Source organism: Desmodus rotundus, chromosome 9 (assembly GCF_022682495.2).
Source record: "Desmodus rotundus isolate HL8 chromosome 9, HLdesRot8A.1, whole genome shotgun sequence".
Classification (NCBI taxonomy): domain Eukaryota; kingdom Metazoa; phylum Chordata; class Mammalia; order Chiroptera; family Phyllostomidae; genus Desmodus; species Desmodus rotundus.
Window position 1 is genome coordinate 17,645,866 of NC_071395.1, and position 19,621 is coordinate 17,665,486.

Here is a 19,621-nt window from a genome sequence, read left to right on the forward strand (position 1 = left end):
AGAGAACATGAGAGAGGTACCGTGAACCAAGGCAGGACGGTGGGTTTCTCTGGGTGGTCAGGAGACTGGCAGTAAGGTGAGGGCATACTGAAAATAGCACAGAATGCAAGGGTAAAGGTGTGAACTTCAGCTGAGTGTCTACAAAGTCCTGATCAAAGAATGTATCACACAGACTTGAGGGGGAGAACCATAGCTGGATTGGAAAATGGGACATTTATATTTGAGAAAATTCTGAAGACATATTGTAAAGTCTAGGTCAAAGGTGAGGAGGTTCTGGACTAGCAGATGAATGTGAGAGTAGACAAGAAAGGGACAAATCCAAGAAGTATTTTGAAGGGGGATTGGCAAACTCTTGCATAAGAAATGCAAGTCTTAAAAAAATGTAATTCTTTGGTTGTTTAACTCAGACCTTGCATTGGCCAGCCTGGTGGTCAGGGTCAAATCAGGCCTATCACACCTGAAATAATATACTGTTTTTTGATATAATCATCTAGTCACAAGATGTATACTACGAGAGTCACTTAATGAAAGTCATAACAAATGCACAACATTTCTAGAAAGTAATGTTTTTGTGTTTCAGTGAAATTAGTGGTCAGTGTTGACATGAATATTCCTGGGATACTCCCAAAACTGGTTTGCACAATGTCTAAAGCTCCCAGCGTTAAGTCACTCATAAAGAGCTGACAGGTCTTGTTAAAATGCAAAGTAATACATGAAGCCATTAGGATCCATTAACACCTGGAGCCAATGTAATTGATCAAATTGGCCAACCTATTCCAAAGCACATGGAAAAGAGGGGTGCAAGCAAGGACAGCAGGGAGATTGTTCGTGTGGGAACAGAGATTATCGGAGAAGTTATTATATGGGGTATGTGGTTCCTTTGTGATGTTGCTTAGTTGGGTCCTGCTTTGTGGACCCTTCTACTTTCTGGGTGTTTAATATTGTCTCACTTTGCCTTCTGGGGAGGTAATGTAGGATAGGATAGAGAACACTGGTTGGCAATCAGAAGATCCTTCCTATGCCAACCCCAGTTCAGGCATTAAATTGCTATATGACCTCACCTAACCCTCTATGTCAGCTGTTATTTTTGTAAAATGAGGGCCTTGGATTACATAAGTAAAGTTGGCTCCAGCTACTCCATTTTATAAAATACGTTACTCACATTTTTTTTGTTGTTGTTGTTGGCATTTTTCTTTTAGTATAAGGGAGTTTTATAAACTTATACTTTTATCAAGAAAATCAACTACTTGAGATTCTGAAGCACCAATGATGTTTCAAAGACATATATTTTCAGGCTCTTACAGATTATCCAGGTATCTTGGTTTATGATGAAAAGCTATAGGACTTACATTAGAATAAGGCACTATCAGTTTCTCTTATAATCATATTTCATTTATTACAAAGTCTCAATATATATGTGTCCTATTAGTCATCTAACTACATGAGAGATTTTACTTCCAGACTAACCAATACATTATCATTGAAACTGTAATAAATGTATAAATAGTTTAGTCTTTAATATACATGTTGTCAAAATGCAGAAAGATTACATTGATAAATCTTTTCCTATTGCATCTTTTTCATTTTTGTGGATCATAAGCAACTGTCAAACCTCTGGAATTTCATAAAATTATCACCCTATCAAAAATAAAGTTACTTATCTGATATCCTTGGCTTTTCTTCTATAGAGAATTACTTATGATAATACAATTTAGGATATCAAACATGCTTTCACCTAAGATGACGCTGCAGTGGAATGAGTAAGTAAGTAGAACTGGGATTGTTTGGGACAGTGTGACATGCGAGGAGGTCTGTTACCTGGCAGGTACATTTATGAGTACATCAAAAGTCTTCATTTTGAGAGGTACATCTTAACTTTTAAATATCTTTATGTTTCTTGTATGGGTGGAGTATTTATTGATGAGCATTAATTAACAAAGAGGAAAGGAAGGAAGGAAAGAAAAAAGGAAGGAAGGAAGGAGGGAGACAGGGAGGGAGAGAGGAAGAATATATGGGGTCAGGATTCTCAAAGACAACAGGACAATGCTACCTCTGTGTTGATCTAACAGACTTATTAAGAGATACAGACAACTCAAAAAAAGTTGACATTGCAGAAGAAGTTCTATGAATTACTTCTATCATCCCAGGGTCCAGCTGGCCAAAATCAGGAAGCTACCACACAGACACTAACCTCAGAACCACCAGGCCATGCCACTGCCTTGAGGTACACCAGCGGGATAAGTGTGCTGTGCTTGCCCAGTGTCCCTAAGGAAAATTTTATATGGGGAGGGCTGAAAATATAGTTTTTGTTTTGTTATTATTATTATTACTATTATTATTTTTTTAGAAATGTATGTTTTTACAACATGGAATATGTGCAAAAAAAAAAACCTTAGAGGACACACAAATAAAAGAAGCCCAATATGGAATATATTTAATAATTCCAAAACATGAAAGTGTGAGCACTTATTCCAGAAAGAGATAACAAACCTAAAAGAAGTAGAGTTAAACCAGCATATTTGCTCAAAATGATCAGCAAAGCTATTTAGAATTTTGGTTAAGTTGTCTCTCTTTCCCCTTAGTTTTTCAAAAATCCTTTTTTTAAATGAGAATTTTTAATTCTTCAATATTTTTCCCATTGCATAAAATAAAAATTCTTCTGAGATGATAATCCACTCTTGCCTTAATGCCATTTTATCAAACTTTCTTTTCTTGATTATTTATATAGAATGGAGATGGTTGAATTCTGTGTCTCCCTCTGTTGCTCTGCAAGTATCAATTCTTCATAGCCTATCTCTCTGAAATGGAAATGGGCTTTTTTTATAAAAATAATAGTTCTTCTCAATCTATTACTACAATTATTTACTTGGCATGATTTTTATTTGAGTAACACCACCAAAACAAAAATAAAACCCAAGTTCTTTACTCTCAAGAAAGAAAAGTACATATCTGAGATATAAAAAGCATTTCTCTTTAAATTGATGCAGTATTCTTGATAAATTAATTGTATAAGGGAATCAACATCAAAATATTAGAGAAACTAAAAATACTGAATCATTTGGATACTTTTGAGATAAAACTTTAAATTAGAAGATGCCAATCCAAGTGAAGCCGTCTGAAATTTTTTTGCTCCCAGAAGTAATGAGGAATGCAATTTACTCCCTCTGGTAGAAAGTAGAATATTCTCTTTTTTGATGTAAAACTAGACCATATTTTCTAATCCCCTTAAATTTAGATGGAAGCAGGTGGCAAGTTCTCTTCAGTAGATTGTGAGTAGAAGTGATATGTTCCAAGTTCAGATTGAAGTAAAGAAGTGGGTGTGCTTTTTTCCCTCTACATTCTCTTTTTTGGCTGCTGTCTGTATGTGCAGACTGGCCCTGAAGAATGACAAAGCTATTAAGACGAATCTCTGAAAGGCTGCGTGGAGCAGAGTCCCTGCCGACTCACTCTGGATTCTGTAGTGTGCAGAAAAGAAATTGTTATTATTTTAAGCCTGTAAGGATTTTCAGAATTGTTTTTCAAAGCGGTTAACTTATACTGACTGATATCCTTGTCTGAACATAGCATGCTAAGAGAGAAAGCAGTTAAACATTTGGTCTAATGATTATTGAAATAAATCTCTAGACTGAATACGGAGCTGCTCCTTCCTGGGGCACCATGTCAGCAAACCGAAGCTGAGATAACTTTGCGCCCCTGCAAATGTGCTGCGCTGGACCAGTAACACAGTATACTCAGGCAGCCAGTTCCCCAGCACCAAGTTGACTCTGGGCTTTAAACTCATCTTTCTCTTCCCTCTCACCCGAAACAAGGCTGGCTGTGTGATCCCAGACAATGACACATTTTCTGCTTTTCTCTTCCTTATTTTTGTGCTAGAAAAACTTCCTGCCTTCCACCTCATCTTGCTGTTCTCCAAATGGATGTGTCCACTTTGTGAAGTGTTAAATATTAGGTTTTTTCGTGTCACCTAAATAGCCTTCTTTAATCATTTTTAACACTATTAAAGTTTCCATGATTCATATTTATGTGAAAGTACATGGCAAATTCTAAAGCACTTTGCAAAGTTAATATGTTATTACTCACGTTAATAAAAATATTAATAAAAACATCAATAAAAATATTGAATTCAGTATTTCCATTGTGTTTTGGAATGGAAGCTGGGAAAAGGAATGAATACAAAAAAAAATAAATCCCCTTAAATCTGAATTTCCAGAAAAGTAATCTTTGTTGTAGAATCATGAAAGTTTAACTTCCCAATATCTAATAGCTACATTTATTAAGAAAAAGTAGATTTATAAGAAAATGTAAAACATAAATAATTTAAAAGATGTAACAAACTCAAATCTTAATCTTTTTTTTCTTAATGCACTTTTATCTAATGTGGCGTAGCTGGTAGCACTCTAGTCAGAAGCAGTGTTTCAGAGCCCAGCGGGGCCACAGGAACTTTCTCGCCACTCCATTCTAACTTGCAGTTTTGCTATAATAAAATCCCTAAATATATTGCTACTGTCTAGACTTTTTATCTGAAACAAGTGTCCTTTGTAGTCTCAGAGGACTTTTTATTTCCAGTAAATCAAAGTCTGTGAAGAGCTTCGGTTCTTATTAAGACATACCCTTCACAGTCCAGTGATTGCCCATGGCGGCAAGCCATTGACAGTTCATTTACATATAAGTGATGACTTCCATCAGGTAGTTGGCTCAAAAACACGATGGACATTTAGAGCATATCCAATATTTCTTTTCTTTGATGAGCACCAAGTGCCAATTTTTATATGGAAACGAACTATTGAAAAGTAAAGGCTTCTTTTCCCTGACCTTACACTGTCTTCTACAGCTAGAGAGTGACTTACTGTCACTGAACTTATGTAAAATCACCCCCCTAAATGACATCTAGTAGCCCTGTTTCAGTCTGATAAAAAATCAAGAGTAATAGTCAAATGTAGGAAATGTGAGACAAGAACAATTGCATTTTATGAAAAGAAAAATAAACTTCTGTATTCGGCCCAGTTGTCATAATCATAACTTAATGTTGCTTTTATTTTTGTAAGGTAATCTGATACTGTTTTTATACTGTTTTCTCATGAACATATTTGCCACTTGAAATAGTGGTACTTTGCTGCACAACACCCGCTAGGAGATTCTGCACTGTGCATTGTAAGTGCCTTTCTATAGCTGTTCTTTTGCTCTCACGTTTTTTTGAATAGTGGTGGCAAAAAACCTAGTCGAATCTCTACCCTAATAACGCTATGAAAAGGAAACAGCCAACGATCTGCCACCATGCTGTACACAACTCAGGTCTGCTCTTTCTCCTTTCTTACTGTGCATTTTCCAGCTTCTTCTAGTATTGAAATGAAGAAGAACTTTTCTTTTTAAAATGAAACTCAATTACCAACAGAAAGAATATGAATAATCGAATTTCTTATAAGCTAACCTCTCCATTTTAGCTAGTAATCACTTGTTTTCTCCCTATCAGATGTTTCACTGCTAACATTTTCTGATTGGAGAATCAGAATGATGTTGAGCACAACTCTGTTTTGGTTTTGGTGAGATCCTGACTTAATAGGATTCTTAAAATTGGCTTCTCTAAAGATTTCATTCTAATAACGTCCATATGTATTCTGCCGTAAACTCCATTGCACAAAGGAGCCCGAGAGACTTTCAAAAACCAAAAAGTTGATTGTAGAAGTAATAGATCAGGGGTAAGAACTATGAAATTGGAACGCCTGCCAGGTAGTTCCTGCCTCTATTCACACCGAGTCTTTGTGCTACTTTACAGTCTTGTCCTTCAACAAGTGCCCCTTCACTGGTTTTCCAATCCCATTTATAGAGGGAGGGAGGGGTGATAGATGAACGATAGATGATAGATAGATAGATAGATAGATAGATAGATAGATGAACTTAAACTCAAGACTCTTAAGGAACTGAGGTTAGCCCCTGTGCTCCAATCCTTTCTGAACTAAGGCAGGTAGGTAATCAAGAATACTGTATAGTGACTGTCAGTTGTTCACGTCAGTGAGCAAGGAGAATAGGGAAAAACAGTATTATGACTACACTTATAAAATCATATCATTTGAAGAGCATTTTGAGAAACCATTTCCAAAAGATTTAAGTGAATTTTTAAAAATAAGGATCTTGAAGTTTCTGTATGGCAGCTGTTGGTAATAGAACAAAACAACTCGAAGTCCAGTGAAAGGAATACTTGACACTGTGGTTTCAATAGAATTTTTATGAATAACATCCAATGAGTGGTCCATCCAAAGATATTTAAAAGTTACAGACTGACTTGTTTCAAACCTCTAGCTATGTAAAGACGCTTTGTCATTCTGCCTGTTGATACCAAATTAATCCATGGCCAATGTTAACTTATCTCTTTGGGTAGATGAGTTCATCTCTTAAGATAGCAACATTGTATTGAAATCATTATTCTACTCCTCAAAACATGTGATGTTGTCTCATTTTCCTTTCTCTCATAGATGTGGACACTAACTTCCCAACAATCCGGATGTTAGCTCTTTTGAGTACTGGATGTCCGCTCACTGTAAGATGAAATATATTATTAAATTAATAAATTTTAATTAATATGCCAAGCGTATCATATTTTTGAAATTATAAAATATTGCATGTAATTAATTACGGTTGTGCTAGAACATAGGAAATATTTGACCTGGGCCATTTCTTTCAGTTGTATTGCTTTACACTACAGGTCATGCCGAGAGTCTCAGAAGGAGTTACCGTTGGATCAAAGATTTGAGAGAGGGGGTGGCAGAAGCTGGATTCCACCAATACACACAGTGGTTGAAATAAGTTAGATACAACATAGATTTACCCTAGGAATGACAGTATTAACTTTTTTGTACTATAATATAGCCAGTTCTGATACTGATATTGAAATCAATTTGTAACACTGTTTATAATATACATTGCTTGTACTTGATCCATCTTTATGTACAAAATGACTTTCTACATAAGAGAAAATAAGTCATCGGTTTACTGTGGCTACCGTTACACACAGTGATAATTTACAGTTAGGGTAGTATACTTTGGGGACCTACTGTTTATTAATCAAAAACTTAGCCAACTATCAAAAAACAGTTAAAGTTATGAGAAGAACAATTCACATTAGAAAAGGAAATGCATGACTTGGGTTGTAAAAAGAAGCAGGGTGGTGTTGCTCTTTTTATGTTTATATATAGTGTTAATAGACAAAGAGGGAAGGGAGGGAAGGGGTGGGGACTTTAAAGAAGGGGACAGCAAGGAAATGCTCCTGTTCCCATGAGGCTGAGTGGATAGAGCAGAGCCCACAAGCTGGCCCTCGGTCTGGGATTCCAGTTTATGTCACTTGTGTCGTCCAAAACATGTCAAATAAATTTTGCATTTGTTGGGCCCTAGGAGTAAATGAAAAAACCCTTCTAGAAAAAATAAACTTTAATCAAGGCCTTTAAAACATACCATAGAAACACATTTTATTAACCCTCTATATATGTTCAATTATATGGAAAAGCGGTATCCACAAAATGATCCCAGGTTTTTAAATAGTTATCTGCACAGGAAGACACACGCGGTATTGAATACCAAAATATTAACAATGGGTAGAATTACAATTTAGCTCTAGTTCCTTGAGTTTATGCATTTCATCAACAAAAGATAACATTTATGCAAAAATAACTATTAGAGATTTTCGAGTTTCTAGATTGAAATATATGATAGCAAGTCATTTTTTGTAGGTAGTAGATAAATAATCAGAAGTTAGATATTTTTATTTATACTTCAATAATTTGAAGGAATGATTTCAAATTGGGAAAATGTTCAAATAATATGAATAATAATAATGTGTATTTTTATAGTTTGCATTTTCGGAAAAGAGAAACCACATTTTTCTCAAAGGTCCAGAGTATGCTTTTGCCCTCTGTGTTCTTTTAAACCACCTCCAGATTTTCATGTTCACCGGTCTATTTTATAACTTTTTATGCACTTTCCATGACCTGTGCAAGGTTATATATTATTCTACACTATTGACTACTTCCAGTGAATACTTGACAATGAATCTTTGTAAAGCAATTTGGAAAGAAAATGAACAGAGTGTTTTAGAAAATAAAACACACATTGAGGTCGCTGAGTATCGAATGCATCCTACTTGTTCAGGTTCACGGTAAGTGCTGTGGAGTGATGTAAAAGGCACTAGCTGAGACCTTTCTGGGTCTCCATTTCTTAATCCAGAAACAAACAAAAGCAAAAAACTGCAATTATTATGCTACTCAAACAAATTTAGCTTTAAAAAAAAAATGAAAGCACTTTCCTAACAAAGGATCATAGCTCTGCCTACCAGAAGATTATCATAGTCAATATAAAGCAAAAATACAGTTCTACATGACAAACAATTAAGAATGTACTTCAGTAATTACACTTAATGCTAGCATAGAGCAGGAGTCCAAGTTTGAACTCAAGTTGAATGCAGTTTAGTGTTTCAATGAAGGTTAAGTCCAGAACACAGGCAGAACAAACACTCTACGGATCTCTATGACATCAAAAGACCAAGAAATCGTCTTGGGCAACATCTCTTAATATGAGAAGAGTGAGCCAAGTATTTTCATCTCGGTCCAATAAGATGGTGGCAGTTGGTGGGAACAGATGATTTTATATACTTGGAGCTGCCTCTTGCTGAGGAGATTTTGCCTTGATTCTCCAGTTCCCTCTTTCCTGCCCTCCCACCCCCAGGGAGATTCTGGCCTTCCCCTTCATGAGAGGGAGCTCCCAGAGATAAAATGACAGAACTGGAAAGCTGTTTTTCCACCTTGAGCCCTTGAGGTACGAAGAGCAGAAGGCACAGGCACTCTGAGGTTGAGACAACCGTGATCCAAAGGTCAGAGAGGGGCTTCTCCCTCCAGGAGGGCAGCTTAGGCCTGTGCGAAGTCAGCACAGCAGGGCCTGGATGGGTACTGGCGGCAATGGCGTTCACAAGACACCTTTACCCAGCTCCCCGTGCTTCAGAGCGACCACAGCAGACAGTATGAAAAGGAGCAGGGACTGCGGCGGGGTGGAGGGGGGCGGGTATGGAATTCTCTGCTACTGCCCAGAGGGGTGTGTTTATGAGGACATGTGAGACATTCTAAGAGAATTCCTGGAAATAACTGCTGTGACAGGGAATGCTTTCAAAGAGACCAGCGGCTGCATGAGAGTAGGTAGAAAATTCTATGTGTCGCTATTTTTGTGATTATATACGTATCTACATATATGGGAATGTATGCAGTTGGATTTTGCTTTGAAGTAATAAAGTTTTGGTTCTCCTTGCTCACTCTTCCCAGCTCCCGACTCTGCCAGTGAGGCAATAGTAATGGCTTTGCTGAGGGCGACTGAGAATAAATCACCTAATTTCTGGTATTTATCAATTCTGAAACAAGGAAAAGCTATAAGTAGCTAATAAATATTCTATGCTCAGGTTTTTAAATAATAGCTCCCGCTTGTAATCTGTAAAGTTGGGGGGGGGCTTTAATAAGCATAACTACTTAAAATGAGGTGAATAATTTTGTGACACTCCATGCAGAAAAATCCTAGAACAAAGAAGACAACTGCATCTCAAGAAGGAGGTTTTAAAACACAAAGCAAAAACAGTATTTTCTAAAGGAAGGCTTCCACTTGGAAGAGTATCCTTTCCTCACAATGTATGTAGCACTTTGCAGATCCAAGAAACCAGAATGGAAAGAACTTAGCACAGGAAACCCGATGGTAATAAAGAGATGGCAGGAGAACCCTTTCCAATGTACAGGGAACCAGAACTGGACGAGCAGACTGGTGGAAGAGGGAAGGAGGAGACACTGATAGGACCTTGAGAAAGGGCTAAGCTGCACGTCCCCTTGCACCTTGCCTTGGGGGATGAAAAGAGAGAAACCTTAATAATAGAGACCACCTGTAGTTTATGGAAAACTCAGAAGTAAGGAGGTTTTGTTAAAAGGGACTGCAAACCTCTTAGAAAAAGCCGTGTGACCAACACGGTGCTGTAGCGACAGGTACGGACAGTGTCGAGATGAAGGATCTGCAGCCTCCCAGGACAAACTGCAGTGGGGAGGGGGGGCGGCATCAGGAGACCGACCGAGACCGCGGGGAGTCCGAGTGGGCACCGGGGTCCTGAGAACACCGGCGTCTGGAAGCGCCAGGGCAGGGGTGATACACGACGAGTCTGCGGAGTCCTGCAGTGCCGAAGGAAGGCACTCCTCTGCGATATTCTTTCAAAAAATGGATAAACTCAGCATTTTAAAAACCGTAATAATAATGAGACGATTGCCTTTTAACGTGCATTTATTCTGTGCCAGGCACTGTAATGAATGCTCTACTTATATTATTATCTCAATTTCCCTTTCTACCAACGCCCAACGCTATCACCTTGACAATGGAAAGAAGCTGAGACTCTCGGGTCAGCGGCGGGTTTCTTCGGGCTATGGCAATTCTTGACGCACACGTGGACTGCGGAATCTCTCCTAACAACTCATTGGAGAGCACGGCATTATTTACCGCATTCATTTTTAACGCAGGTCTACGTTCCATTAGATTGTTGTTTGCCTTTTTATATTTCTTCTGCATCCTCGGAATATCAGTAACTCATCTCTCTGTCACACTGATCTCTGGGACAGTGCCTTTCAGATAAACAAGTGCTCAATAAAAATTTTAATAATGCTCATTTCTGTTTTGTAACAACATCATATTATGCATTTTTTGCTTTCTTCACTCAAGAAGACTTCATGAAAATCTTTCCAAGCTAACTAGCATAGCTCCAATTCCTTATTTTACATGGTACATAGTATTCTGTGGTATAAATAGACCATAATATTTCTCTACTGGTTAATGTTTGCTATGTTCCTCCAATTTCCACCCCCCCCCCAAAATGATAAAATGAGCACTCTTATTTATTTGATAATGCCTTTATTTTCAGGTGATACACTGCTAGGATGAAGTGCAGAGTTCGAAGTATATACATTTTTAATTTTAGGTGATGTTTTCAAGGTGCTTTCTAACACACTAGGAGACTCACATACCTGCCAGCAATGTGTGACAGCACTTTCCTGTTCATGTCCCAAACACTAGCAGCAGTTACTGTTTTATTCTGTTGTTTTAAGTTTGGCGGATCCCAAAGCTGCTAATCCACGGAGTTCCCTCACTTACTGGTGAGTAGGAGCATCTTTGCCTATTCTCAGTAGGTGCTGGGTTTTCATTTTGTGATTCGTTTCTCTGCATCTTTTGTCATTTTTATTGTAGTGCCCCATTGTTCTCAATTTAAAATAGTTCATTGTGTTAAACCCGTCTTCTACGATGCAAGTCCATTTCACATCAGTTTTTAAAATCTGTTTGTTTATGGTGTTTTCCATAGAAAAGTTTAACAATTTTTATAAAACCAAAGTTATTTTTCTTCTCTTTCATGTTCTTTTATTGAGCATCTTTCCTGCTCCTAGATTGAATATGCTGTTCTCTAGCTTTCTTTTCAGAACTAAATCGATTTATAAATCAATTAGTTTATTAATTAACTTATCTATTTAGACTTTTTATTTTCTCAGTATCTTCTTTTAGTATTTGTTATTAGCAAATGATTTTTTTTCTTCCTAAAATTGTTGATATAATAAATAATGGAAATAGAATTCTTAATTCACAACAATGGTATGGTAGTACTACGATGATCTATTAGGAAATACTCGCAGTGTTTCCTTATTTAATTTAGTCTGCATTGGGAACAGCGCAGTGAAGATACAAATTACCAAATTCTAAGAGAATGAACTTTGGGATCAGAAAGACCAGAACTCAAATACTGACTTCTAACTTAGCACCTTTGTGATTAGGGAAAATGAGCTTGCATTTATTCATCTGTAAAACGAAGATAACGGTTCCTACTTCAAATGAATAGTACAGGAATTTAATGAGAAAATACTCATAAAGCACTTGTCTTAGATTTGAATGCATCATAATTTCTTAATAAATTTTAGCTATCATTATTCCCCTTCTCTTCGTTTTTGTTCTCCTTCACTGCAAAGGAGATTAGAGTGTGACCATCTGCATAGACATATTCCCCCAGATTGTTCCCTTTAGCCCTTTTCTGGATAAATGTTAGGTATCTCCCACTGATGTACCTGCATTCTAATGTGGAGACCACTGAAACATGTCATTTTTCCTCCATTCTGATTGGTTTTTAACACATAGTGCTGCCTCCCCCACCCATATACATACTCTATAAATTCTGAGAAGTACAAATTCTTCGTTTTGTTCATTCTCCTTAGGAAAATCTATCCAGTGTACCCAAGGGCTCTATCAACACTGTCCCACCCCTTCTACATGAGCATGACGGGAAATGTTGTTAAGACTCAGTCTGGAGGGCTGCCTCGAAGTGCCGTCTCCCAGACCTAGAAGCTAGGCTATGACAACTTTTGAGTAAGCATCTTTATAAAAGTGAGCATATAGTCCTTTCCATAGGAAGTCCACATGTCTGGAAAGACTTAAGAACAGATAGGATCATAGGGTAAATATGCTCCCAGCTATACTTCACCACTAGATGTCACTCTTTGTCACAGCCAAGCGTACGTGGGAGCCCCCTCCTGCTACCAAAATGCTCTGCTCTCCAGGTACTTGTTCCATGCCTGAGAAACATCTAACAGTAACACTGACTTTGCCACACTGCAAACAAATAATATTAATTGCAAATATAAGACCAAGGCTGCCTGGGAGTATCCTCTGATCAGATTAGGAGAACTCACTTATCTTCACCAACCAGGACCTCATTTAACAGATACCTGTCTCCAAGGGCTGAGGCACACCTGCAGTGTTCCTGGCTCTGAAAGTGCCCACCTTTCCAAGCTTTACCATGCCAGAGGCTGATTGAATCCCTTCCTTTGTACCCTCAGACTGTGTTAGTGTCACTAACAAGAACTCAGACAGGTCCCTGATTTTGTGATGGAAGACCAAGGTAAGTCGATACGTCTTAGCCACATAAAGCTCATATGCGAACATGATCTAATTCTTCCTGATTCTCTCAGATCCATTCTACTGTTGTTGATAGATCATGGAAGTTAATTTTCTGGCTGCAAATCTAGCATTTTTAAATTTTAAAAATTTAAAAGTATTTTTGAAAACACCTCACTTTAATAAAAATCAATATGAAATCATATTCTCAAACGCATCTTCTTTTCTTAATTTATTCTATTGTCATAGTTCCCTGGTTTTGAAAGACAGAATTGATGGTGCTACACCCTAAAGGTTTTATCATTTGGCACCAACTATTGGTAGTGAAGATTTTAAATATGGGGTGGGCAAAAGTATTGTTAAATAATAATGCAAGAATAAACTGTTTCTTGTAGACTTTATTATTATTTATTCATTATTGTATTGTTTGTCTTCTTCAGCTGTAAACCTATTTTTGCCCACTCCTGTATATTATTCATCGCATCATATCTGCATGGTACGTGAATATTATGTACCAGTCTAGACAGTTTCATGCCTGAGATAATTTGTAACGCAATCTGTGTTTGTAAGACATAATAAACAGGATAGCTTTATTCTGTTTCTTCTCAGAAATGCAAAAGCAAAGACCTTGTGCTAAATCTCAGAAAGAAAATGTTGACTAGGCTGATACTGTTACAGCAAATTCAGTAACTAAATGTAAGATGTTTTAAAAATCCCTGGATTTTATTATATGTCTGGCACTGTGTTAAGTACTGTACATATACTATTTTATTTATTTCTTATCACAAAACAAGCAGTGTAGATAAGATGCCCGACTCCACCACAGCAGCAGCAGCAGCAATAGCAGCAAGGAACCGGATACTATGTAAGCACTTTACTTGAATTTTCTCATTCACTCTGGATCCCAACCCCATTAGAAGTTATTACTGTAAGTCTCCTTTTACAGATGAGAAAAACCATGGTTCCCAGAAGTTAAATAACTTCTATGAGATTAAATACTTAATGCATGACAAAATCAGGATTTAAATCAAGCTGGCCAACAGACACTATACTTTTGCCTTTTTTCTGAATATTAACTACCTACATATATTTAACTGAGATATATATATTTATAGTTTATACAAATATTTTATGCACATTATGATCTTACCTCCAGGAATTAAAATATAAAACAGTTATGCAAGCATTTATAAGTATTTTCTATCCTTGGATATTGACTCTACACTGAATATTGTGGATTGACTTCAACCTCCCTAGATGTAGAGCAATTGCATAAAGAATTATTTTTCTGAGATGCCCTTGAAACTAAGAGTCTGGATGTTAATTACATTTTTTCAATTAGCTACGCCCTTACAGGGTTTGGAAGGCAAAAATGATGTGGGGACCTTTTTCCTACGCTCCACCCTCTTTCTTTTCTTTTTTTTTTTTTAATGCTCTGCTTGTAGGCAGATTCAAGGAAGGGTGTATTTGCTCTGCTGCTGTTCCAAAGACTCTTATCTGTAATATATTCCTGGGTGACCAGAAGCATTTACAGCAGCGGCGGCGGCAGCAGCAGCAGCCACCAGAACATCTTGCCAGTTTCACATTCTGGCTTCCGGATCAGCCACTGAGGTGTGTTCTTGAGTTCACAGCTTTAACTGGCAGCACCAAGGCAGTAGCCTCCTTGGTGGGACAGGCCTTTGCCGCTCTGAGAGTCATTCCTAGAAGCTTAAACTGGAAACCAGAACTCCACCCCCCAACAATTTTTTAAGGACATAATTTACTGTATTAAATTCATTTCTTCATAACATTCCTAGTGTGCTTTTCCTTTCCTTAGCTGAGCCTTGACTGACATTCATTGTTTGGCTTGGATGACTTCGATCTGCAGCGAGGAGAGACTGCAGAGAACTCCCCTTGGAGAGACTGCAGTGCTGCTGCATCTTACACTTCTGCCTCTTCCTGCATTCCCGTCTGCCCTCCTCACCCCGCCCTCCCTCCGTGAGTAATCCTGTCCACTCACCACTGCGAAATCATTTAGGAAAACCATTTCGACAGTCAAGTCTAATACATTTCGTGTGGTTCCAATTTAGGAATCTGAATATCATCTTGAAATAAAAAGAAAATTCAAGAAATACTATGTTCAGATTTTGATTTGTTTTAAGGTAATTAAAACAATGATGTCCCTAATGGAAGAGGATTTTATTCGTTTGTCTTTCTCTTTTCTGGTGGACACCTGGCTCCCACCACCTGCCACCGTTCACCACTGGTGCCACCTACACCATTGCTGCTGCTAATGTTACTGCTTCACCCTTGTCCCGAAAATTCTGTTTCAAAAAGAAGTAGACATACTTATTGATACTTCGTACCGGCCGCAAAATATAAATATCTTTAAGACATGTGTATACAGACTGGAATTCAGGATCATACCAAGTCCCTTGCCTCTGCCACAGTTTTGCACAAAATCTTTTGTGCAAAAATATACGTTTTGAGAATCCTATCATTTTTTTATTTTTTAGGATATTACTTATTAACAAAGTTGAGGTTAAGAGTAGCCATGAAGGAAGTCCAAAATCCATTTAGCGAAAAAGCTCAATAACTTCATATCAAAGAATACTGGTACCAGAGCACCTTGCTGAATTTGTCCTCAGATGCACATGAAAATAAATACCATACATATTTATATGTGATGGCTCTTGTGAAGACTATCAGAAGGGTAAACAACATTTGGGAAAACCAACAGCCGTTTGTTTCTTTGTACCTGACCAAAAATATACTCAGCTGCTATTTGTGCTACTGCAGAGAGGGGCGCCTACAGCCCATCTGACACTTCTGCTCTCAGCCTCTTTCCCTGCCGAAGAGAAGGAGGAGAAGGCACAGATCAAACACTATATCCAGGTCACAAAATGCCGCGGCCAAACCAGAGGAGTGTCCTGAAAAAGGAGCAAACCCCTGTCACCAGGAGCTGGGTTAGCACCTACTTTGTGGTTCCTGGGTGGCGACAGAGAAGGGTTTTGCAGAAAAAAATATATTAATTAAGAAAAATACAATTTTCACTCTCGAATAATTTTACACATTACTTTGAAAGTTAATTAGGTTAATGCATTTCTGTGGAAAGAACTGGGGCTTTTTGCACTCTGGTTTGTTCCAGATCTTTTACAAAAGTATTGTCCTCATGGCTATTTCCTTGTTGTTCCATTGAGATTTTCCTACATATTGTAATTCCTTGATTCTGACTCCCAGTTTGTGTTTTGTTAATATTTCAATTGGAAGTATGGAATTTCTTTAGCAAATAGTATTTGATGCTGCAAGTCATTTAAATTTAAATTTATTATAAATACTGGTTTGATGAGATAAACAGATACCTACTCCATTTTCACTGGTAGGGCCAGCAGGGGGATATTTGAATATTTTGTTTCCAGTGATTCATTTTTTTTATTTTTTAAATATATTTATTGATTATGCTATTACAGTTGTCCCATTTCCCCCCCTCACTCCACTCCATCCTGCCCACCCCCTCCCTCCCAATTCCCCCCCCCCTATAGTTCATGTCCATGGGTCATACTTATAAGTTCTTTGGCTTCTACATTTCCTACACTATTCTTACCCTCCCCCTGTCTATTTTCCACCTATCATCTATGCTACTTATTCTCTGTACCTTTATAACATTTACAGACATACTAAAAATGTGAAAAAAGTTATACAATGAAAATCACTTAAATTCCACAATCAATATTTTACTGGATTTTCTTTATCATGTGTCTCTCCACCTGTCTGTTTTATTTGGGGGATTTTGTAATAAGAACGCAAGAGGAATCAGCTGAAAAACATTAAAAAGGGCATGATTACATAGAAATCTCCCCGAAATGCTTTTGCCTTCTAAAAATTACTATAACATTTTGGAGAATGTTTGAAGTGAACACTGGGATTATTATGACTCATATCTCAATGTTTTCTGCAGGTTTTCCCATGTTTTTCAATAAAGTCGGTTTGTGGAGCAGTAGAGGAGAAAGGGTTATCATCGAGCATCAGACTAATATAAAAAGCTGCTTACATGCCATCACTCTGCCCTCGATTTTTAAATAATGGGATTTTATAAAAAGCCTGAATAAAGGACTCAAAAGCGATAAACTAGAGAGAGATACAAGATGCTACTGCCAAAAACAGATAGCACTCAATTAGTTTTTTAAAGGCATTCTTATCACATCTCCTCCTAATATTAGCTTTCTCAATGAACAATAGCCTGCTGCAATATTGCCAGGGTTGCCCAGCTGAGATGACAATGTGCAATGACAGACGATTGGGGTCATCCGAAATCATCGGCGCTCTGCGCAAATGGCACTCTCTGGCCCTTTGGTTTAAGATTATTCTATCTGTGACTGTAGCATGCAACCGGATTAATATTTATGTGGGAAGAGAGATAAGAAATGCATTTTTGCAAAAAGGAAAGAACTAAAAATACTTTGGGGGTCCACTTCAGCTACTAACTTTTATCTAACTGAGCCTAATGTGTATCGCTAAAAAGCAACAAGCACAAATCTTTCTGCTTTTTAAAAAGACTTTAAATCTTGTAATGTTATTCAAGACCTTAGGTAAGGTGTTCAGATTGTGTCTGTTAATAACGGAAAGAAAAACAGGTAGGGGAAAAAATATGTAGAATTTCATGTCATAATACCACCATTCACACTAGATTATATCAGTCTTTGGTTTTTAAACATATGAATTAGTACATTGAACTACCAAGTCAAATTAAAGTTTAAAATAATATTGTGTAATTTGTTCTTTTTCACCAGAAGATAGACAATTTCTAGTTTTAAAATCCCCCAGAATCATCTTTTTAAATTATCTAACTAAAAAGTATATTTTGGCACATTGGCTAGTTTCATAGGATTGAATCATTTGAACTTTGGAAAGGAAATGAAATTTAATTTAGATGATGGAACTAAACTAAGACATATCAAAATCTTTGAAACATTGTAATATTTGCATTTCAAGACATAAGGTAATTGTGAGCTTATGATAAACAACAACAAAATTCTTAACATCATCTGTGAGGCCCATAAGGTCTGGCCCCTTCCTATTTTCCCCATCTCATCTGGAGTGAAGTCTGCAGGATTTCTAGGCGAGTCAACTCTCTAGTTTTCTCCGACCTCAATAAACTGCTATGTCTCAGTCTTTTAAGAATTCTTCCTCCTTTTCTCTGACTTCATATCATAGTCTGTGCCTTGAACACTCCTCTATCTGCCCCCTCCCACTCCCCACCGTCCTTATCTAATCCCATGTCTTTAAATATTATAAATGTATTCATGGCTGTCAAATTCATAGCTCCAGCTTCAATAGTGCCCTGAACTCCAGATTTGGTGTGAAAGGAGGCCCTAAAGTCCACTGCACACCGTGGGGGAGGGGCAGGAATTAATACTTCCATTGACGTACTAGACCGCCAAGGGCAGATTTCACACATCTCTTCCCAATTCTGCATTCAGTGACAACATGTTGGTAACTTGAAATTAGCCATATTTGGGAATATTTAGGCCATGAAAATAATCAAATGTTATAAATCCTCACTCCGTTCTAAAATTAGCTTAAAAGTACACTACTGCCAATACTATACTGTAACAGCAAAAAAAAAAAAAAAAAAAAAAACAGGGCCCAAGAGACCCTGAGTAATTAAAATGATTTTGTGCATGTGTATAAAGATTGTTATTTCAGTTATCCTTTGAAGATCATTTACAAAATCTATTGCTTCGGTTTATGTAAATTATCTTTATATGCAGAAAGTTCCAAATTCTGATCAGCACCTAGATTTGCTGACTTTGGGATATTTAACCTCTTCATTCAGGATGGAACAAGGTTAGGCAATATGTGAGGTCAGGGGAAACAAATTTAATTGCTTTAAGGAAAATTTTACTACAAATTGTTAACTAGATTAGGATCCTATGATACTGGTATCTCTAACCCCTTCCCCATACAGATATTTAGATCTGGGAGGAGGCACTTAATACAAACTGGCCAATCACATTTTTTTTTCTGAAATGTATAGGTCAGTTAGCTGATGATAGCCAAGTTGGAAAGTCGTATTTATATATTCTATCTAACATTGCTGCTGTGAAGAGCCATGAATTACAGAGCAGAGGAAATCAGAGAGAAATTGGAGCATAAAGCAAATACGCAAAGAGAAGCAGTGCTAAGAGATTGTGTGGTCCAGGAAAGAGAGGGAGTGAGGATGAGCTGACATCCCATAACCCTGGCTGTACTGCCTGCAGTTGGTTTCACGTGCTTCCACTGAGTTCTTTAAATAAATACCTCTTTTTGTGTCTAAAACTAAATTCTTAAATTTCACCCAAAGCTGCTTCATTCATATTTCACCTTTTTCTTCAGATTTCTCCGTCTTTCTTTAGGTGTTCAGGCTAAAACCAACAGACTTTGACTCCTTTTCTCTCACGTAAGTACATCCAAATCCATAGCATGTCCTATTGGCTGTATCTTCAAATAATATATAGAGAATCTAAATACATCTCATCATTCCCATTGTTACCAAATTCTTCTTTGATGACAATGAAAGCCATTATTCAGCATGCCTAGATTACTGCAGTAGCTTTTAACATTCCCTGCTTCGGTCCCGCTTCATCGCTCCCCAACTCTCCCCCAAGTCTTTTCTCCACAGCAGCCAGAGTAAATCATGTCCTTCTTCAGATCAACACTCCATGAAGCT

The 19,621-nt window shown here is 37.5% G+C and overlaps 1 protein-coding gene across 1 annotated transcript in view; it reads right to left on the minus strand.

The window, feature by feature from the left end:
* Positions 1-6,429: 6,429 nt before the first annotated feature.
* IQCM (IQ motif containing M) overlaps positions 6,430-19,621 on the minus strand; it is a 225,963-nt gene continuing 212,771 nt past the window's right edge. Inside the window, exon 13 of the mRNA XM_071222322.1 lies at positions 6,430-6,533. Coding sequence (XP_071078423.1) covers positions 6,430-6,533 — 104 coding nt within the window. The remainder of the gene's footprint in view (positions 6,534-19,621) is intronic.